The following is a 6000-nucleotide window of genomic DNA, read 5'->3' on the forward strand; positions in this document are numbered from 1 at the left end:
TTTGTGGGTCGGTGGTAAGTCTTGTGTCATATTTCCTTCACTATCCCATGTGTCTAGTGTTAGAACCCTTTTAACAGTCACTACACTTTGCATTTCCAGAGGTGTTTGGAAGGTGATGTGCCATCAATACTGACTTGTTAATCAAGAGGGCTAATGTGTAAATGTTTTACCCATTCAGTTGGTAAATGTGATAGCAAATATTGGCCTAGGTTCTTATGAGCCAGCCACTTCACCAATCACTGCCAAAAGATCAAATATGATTTTAATATTCCAAGATTTTCTCCATTGTATGAAATACTTAAATAAGACTTAAAATATGCTTCTTTAACTCTGCACCTTTAATCCAGCACACAAAACTAGAAGAAACACAATTAAGGAAGAAACAATATTATAGTGACATCCCTAAACAGTTAGGGGCCTATTAGGATGACGGGTGGACTTTGTCCGCCCGTCATCCTCGCGGGGATTGGGACCACCCGCCATAAGGGCGGGGTCCCGTGGGGGGTATTAGGATGTGCCCGCCACAGTGGCGGGCACATCCTGCATTTATAGCATTGTGGTGGGCGGTGCTCTCAGCACCGTCCGCCACAATGCTAAAAATGCATTAAAGCATTTGCATAGACAAAGCGGCAGGCACGGCGCAGTGCCTGCCGCTTTGTCTATGCAAATGAAGGGGGGTACCACAGGTACCCCCCGTGTGCACCCCCCACCTCTCCTTCACTTTGGGGGCTCACACGGGACCCCCAGAGTGAAGACCGCATGCCTTTCCGTGGCGGCATCGCCACCGCGGAAAGGCATCACTAAAAACCCATTGTAATACGGCTGGCGGTGTCTGAAAGACACCGCCACCATATTAATCCTTTTCCGCCCCGCGCGCAAGGCGACCGGGGTGGAAAAGCGGCAGGCGGTCTTTCCGTCTGCCGAGGTCCCCCCCCCGCCATACTAATATGGCGGGGGGAATTCCAATGCGGATGCCAGGTGGATTGCCGCCGCCAGGCTGGTGGTAGCAATCCGCCCGGCATCCTAATGGGCCCCTAAGTCTCAAGTAGAATAATTTTAGACCAGTTGTCTTCCTGCTACCTTCTGTAACAAAGTTACATTCTGTTGGCCCCTTCAGAAAAAAATAAAAGTGACTCTTTTTGTCTCACTTTCCTTTCTGTTAATGGTATTTTAGTTAGTGGTTCTACAGGTGTTTCTAAGTGTTTGAGTGATTACACTGATGAGGGCTGTTTGCTTCTCTATGGAGTTTTATCTGTTATTATAGGTTTAAACCTAAAACTGGATAGCCTAGTTATATCATATCTAAGGAGGCAGGTCTGAGTAAAGAATGCATTTAATTGATTTGGACTGGCTTTTTTACTCCTTATTCTCCAGGTTAAGTTTGGTTCTTGCCATTTTCTTAATTTCCATAATGTTCAATCAGTACCAGATGTTTTTTTCCCCCATACGGTTTCTCCTCCTATTTGGGAATCTCTTAAGAAGACACTTGACTCCTTCTACGTATAATAATCAGTTCAATTTGGCACTATATCTACTGGAAGGAGTCACTCTTTCTTCAGGCAATCTTGAAGAGTGCTTTCTAGTGGGTTACACCCCTGTGATGGTACTAGGTGGACCCCATTGAGTTCTGTTCCTCCTATTCGTTTTTGGAAGCTGCAACTTATAGTGAGTTGCACACCCTCCACTCTTCGGTAGACTCATGGTTTATGATTGATACACTTACCAGTATGTTGCACCCCTCTCAATCCTGGGTGAACATCATGGACTTCTGCATCACTCAATGTTCAATCAGCTGACTCCAGGCCACTTCTGGGTGGACCCAAAATATCTCTCTTACATTCCATGTTTTTTTAAAGTGCATCTTCCAGTATGTTGCAACCGTGAGTAGACCCTATAAACCTATTGTACTTGGTGTCTTTGGAAGCACCACATCCAATTTGTTGCACCTGCCCTCATAGGACGATTCCATACACTCTCAATTCAATTGGTGGTTTTGTTAGCTGCCTTCCAGTTGTTTGCCACATCTCTGCTCCTGAGTAGACAATATAGATATCTATTACACTTGTTAGTTTTTGGAAACTGTGCATACCATTGAGTTGCACCTCATTGATTCTGGCTAGACCCCAATAGGCTTCTTTAACACAGAGTGATTTTTGGAAGGTGCAAATCTTAGTGGGATGCACCTCCTCTAGGAGGACCACCTGGTGAATTAATTTAAGCTTCGTTTTTTTGGAAACTACACATCCGGTAGGTTGCATCTCGGTCTTCAGGGAACATCATAAACCTCTGATTTCCCTTCTGCATATTCTCCATTAACCCCCTAGTATTACTAGTCTCCTCTGGTCTGCATCCAGCGCTGCCTCCCACTACTATGCATGTTCATCCATTCAAAGTCAGTGAACAGATAAAACTCAGGGGCATATTTACAAGCCCTGTGAGCCGACGGAACTTCACTTTTTTGTGATCTTCCAATGGCAAACCGTGCTTAACCATAAATACAAGGCCACATAAAGCCACCCTGCATGGCTTTTCATTGCCTTGTAGATATACAGTAAGACAAGGCCCATGGAATTTTACACTCAACACCCATGGAATTTGTCACTGGCCCAGATTTACAACATCAGATAGACCTGAGGCAGTGCTAAAACCTTGCACCTCCTGAGAGCAGGCGTAACACGCAGAAATGTTCACATTTCTCCTTGTTATTTCCTTTTTCCACGAGAAGAGGAAATACCAACAACACAGTCACCCTTGCACCATAGTGCAAGGGTGCTTGCATTGGCGCAAGACTCCAAAAATGTACGCAGGCGCTGGCTGAAAGGACAGGAATGCACCGTATCTTGTTAATACGGTGCATTCCTATCCTTTAGAATTGGCGTACGGCAGCACAGCAGACTGTTCGCCCTAAGTTGGCAGGGTATGCCCAGACGTGGGTCCCTTGCTCACTTTGCCACTAGATTCAAGCTAGCCTGGCTGATTAGCCAGAAACCAGTCCCAGGATGCTTGTTTCGGGTCCAGGGAAGACATGGCGTGGAAGTTCGGGCTGGACTGTTCCCATGAGCGGTACAAAAGGGGGTGGTGATGGACGGAGCATCTGAATCAATCAAACACTCACACCCAGTCAAAAGATCTGGGTTTAATCCATCACCGTTCTTTAGCCCACTATGCTACCCTAGTTCAGACATGGCTATATGCAAATCAGTCTGACCCTGTGCCTCATGGGAACAGTCCAGCCCGAACTGCCAAGCCATGTCTTCCCTGGACCGGAAACAAGCTTCTGAGGACCGGTTTCTGGCATTCCAGCCGTCTTCAGCCCGGCTTGCTTGAATCCAGTGGCAAAGTGAGCAAGGGACTCACGTCTGAGCATACGGTGACGTGACCGAATGCTGAACAATGTCAAACATTCACCCCAGTACAGAGATCTGTGCCTGAATTCAACGTTTTTCGTTCCCTGTGCCATTCCAGTTTAAACCCAGCCGTATGCAAATCAGTCTTGACCCTGCTCCCCATGGGAACACACAACACACCAGGTCAGGTTTGACGTGACTTTCCACTCTGCCCCTTCCTTCTATGTGTGCGACAAGGTTTCCTTCTCAATCTCTATTTCTTTTGTCAGTTTGCTGGAGGTTCTGGATGTTGCACTGGGTGGGCTGTTCCCCTCCAAACATTACTATGCAGCTGACACCAATATACATCAACACCCATGTCTGGTACCTGAATCTCTGCTTTCGGTCATTGATGAGCAGATGTCCCAGCACTGGCTCTGAGGATTTTTGCACAGTTGGCAGGAAAGGTTTCAGTGCAATTTGCACGGTGCAAACACAATTTTTGAACTGACTATTAGGTGCAAAAAATAAAATTGAGCACCAACTTCCTGGGCCGATGTTGACTTAACTATGGTTTAACATTGCCCAGTAGCTGTGTAAAATTTCTCAGCTGGTGTAGTTCATATGTCTGACCCTTATTCTTCGCGGCCAGAAAACATAACCATATTTAATAGATTGCTGGGATTTAATTCAGACACTTTTCCTTTTCAGATGATGTGTTTTGTTACACAAGGGTAGTAAGGGTACATTCAACAAAGCTCTGGGGAAGGCGGTCAACCATTTATGGGGCTCCTCTTCAGCCAATGGCCTATGAATATTTACGCCATATGGAAGACTCAGAAGACCCTCACCACATTCTGTAGGGGTCCTGTCTTCTTGGGTGATGTCACTGAAAGGTGGCAAAGCGTAAACAGTTTTCTGTTGTAGGCATTTGGCTTTGTTGATGGTAAATAGCGCACTACATTAATCTAGCACTATACAATGTTTCATAATTTGTTTGAGTGATTACTCAATCTGTAAAATGTAGCACAATGAAGTTAATACCACCAAGCTGTCGCAGGCGACAAATTTCAATAGTACACATACAAATCAGTTTTTTGTAACCTCGTCAATACTTCCAACTTCCAGAGGAATTAAGACATCTCAGGTAAGTCTCACAAGAGACAAGTGAATCTATCCAATTACATACTCCAAAGGTTAGGAAGAATGTTTCATGGAAATAGTTGCCTAATTTTTCCATTTTTTTTCTTTTTGGGAGAACCGAGCTCTTTAAATACCATTAATATGTCAACGAGGCTTTTAATCTACTTTGTTTATGTTTTTGATGTGATTGAAATTAAATCTATCACAATGTCTTTAATGAAATTCAGATTTTCTCAGTAATATCAAAGAAAATCCACAATATGTCTTTATGAATTTAGGAATGCAGACCAATCTCGAATATTCTGGGGGCCGATTCACAGAACTAGTCTGAGATCAAATCCTAAATATACTACTTTTGGTCTTCTCAGAAGGCATTTAGTAGTAGTAAAGTTAGGACTCCTAACTTTACTGCTACTGAAGTGAGAAAAAATCCTAACTTTACGACTTTCGGTATTCACAAAAGGCATTTAGAAGTAGTAGAGTTAGGAGTCCTAACTTTACTACTACTACATGCCTTCTGAGAATACCAAAAATAGAAAGTTTAGGATTTTATCTCAGTTTAGTAGTAGTAGAGTTAGGAGTCCTAACTTTACACCAACTAAATGCCTTCTGTGAATAACAAAAGTAGTACGTTTTGGATTTTATCTCAGATTAGTTCTGTGAATCGGCCCCTGATGCTTAGAGTTTGAGTTCTGTGTTGCGAAATCTTGCAAATATATCATACATAACTAAATCAAAATTTAATTGTATGTACTGTACACATCATTGAGAAGACAGAAATGCACTATGGCCCAACTTGTAGATATTAACCTCTTCTTTGTTATATGGCAGATTTAACTCCTCTGATAAAGACTGAAGGCTGAACACATTCTAGAAAGGAGAACAATGGACCTGGAAATAACCCCGTCATTATACAGAAGTGCATCTTCTTAAAGAGATACCACATTTGCCGATAAATATTTTCTGTGCACTGATTTTTTTTTTCTTGCGGATTTTGAATACATGCATCAATTTGCACTAGTATTTGATTTGGTCTTATTTGATTTGTTGTCAGGCACTACAAACTACTGGTGAAGTATGAGAAATTGAGCACTGTATCATTACAAAAGTTCCCAGGGAAATACCTTGAATACAGTATGGAGCTGAAAGGTCTGCCCGGGATGTCATTCTATCTATCTATCTATCTATCTATCTATCTATCTATCTATCTATCTATCTATCTATCTATCTATCTATCTATCTATCTATCTATCTATCTATCTATCTATCTATCTATCTATCTATCTATCTATCTATCTATCTGTCTGTCTGTCTGTCTGTCTGTCTGTCTGTCTGTCTGTCTGTCTGTCTGTCTGTCTGTCTGTCTGTCTGTCTATCTATCTATCCTGTCTCTCTATCTATCTATCTTATGTAAAACGTAATATTCCAAACTAATACTAAAAGTGACACACTGGCGCGCAAGGGGCTTGTAAATAAGCCCGACATCCGTAACCTGAGATCTAACAGTTATTGGTCGACTTTGGTATGTTTA

The 6000-nt window shown here is 42.8% G+C and overlaps 1 protein-coding gene across 1 annotated transcript in view; it reads left to right on the top strand.

Annotated features, from left to right (window-relative positions):
* Nucleotides 1-5486, top strand: part of LOC147707018 (meprin A subunit alpha-like) — a 131442-nt gene extending 125956 nt beyond the window's left edge. The window contains exon 13 of the mRNA XM_086926244.1: nucleotides 5301-5486. Coding sequence (XP_086782370.1) covers nucleotides 5301-5332 — 32 coding nt within the window. The 3' untranslated portion in view covers nucleotides 5333-5486. The remainder of the gene's footprint in view (nucleotides 1-5300) is intronic.
* Nucleotides 5487-6000: the final 514 nt, after the last annotated feature.

The sequence above is a fragment of the Lissotriton vulgaris genome, chromosome 6 (genome assembly GCF_964263255.1).
Source record: "Lissotriton vulgaris chromosome 6, aLisVul1.2, whole genome shotgun sequence".
Lineage (NCBI taxonomy): Eukaryota > Metazoa > Chordata > Amphibia > Caudata > Salamandridae > Lissotriton > Lissotriton vulgaris.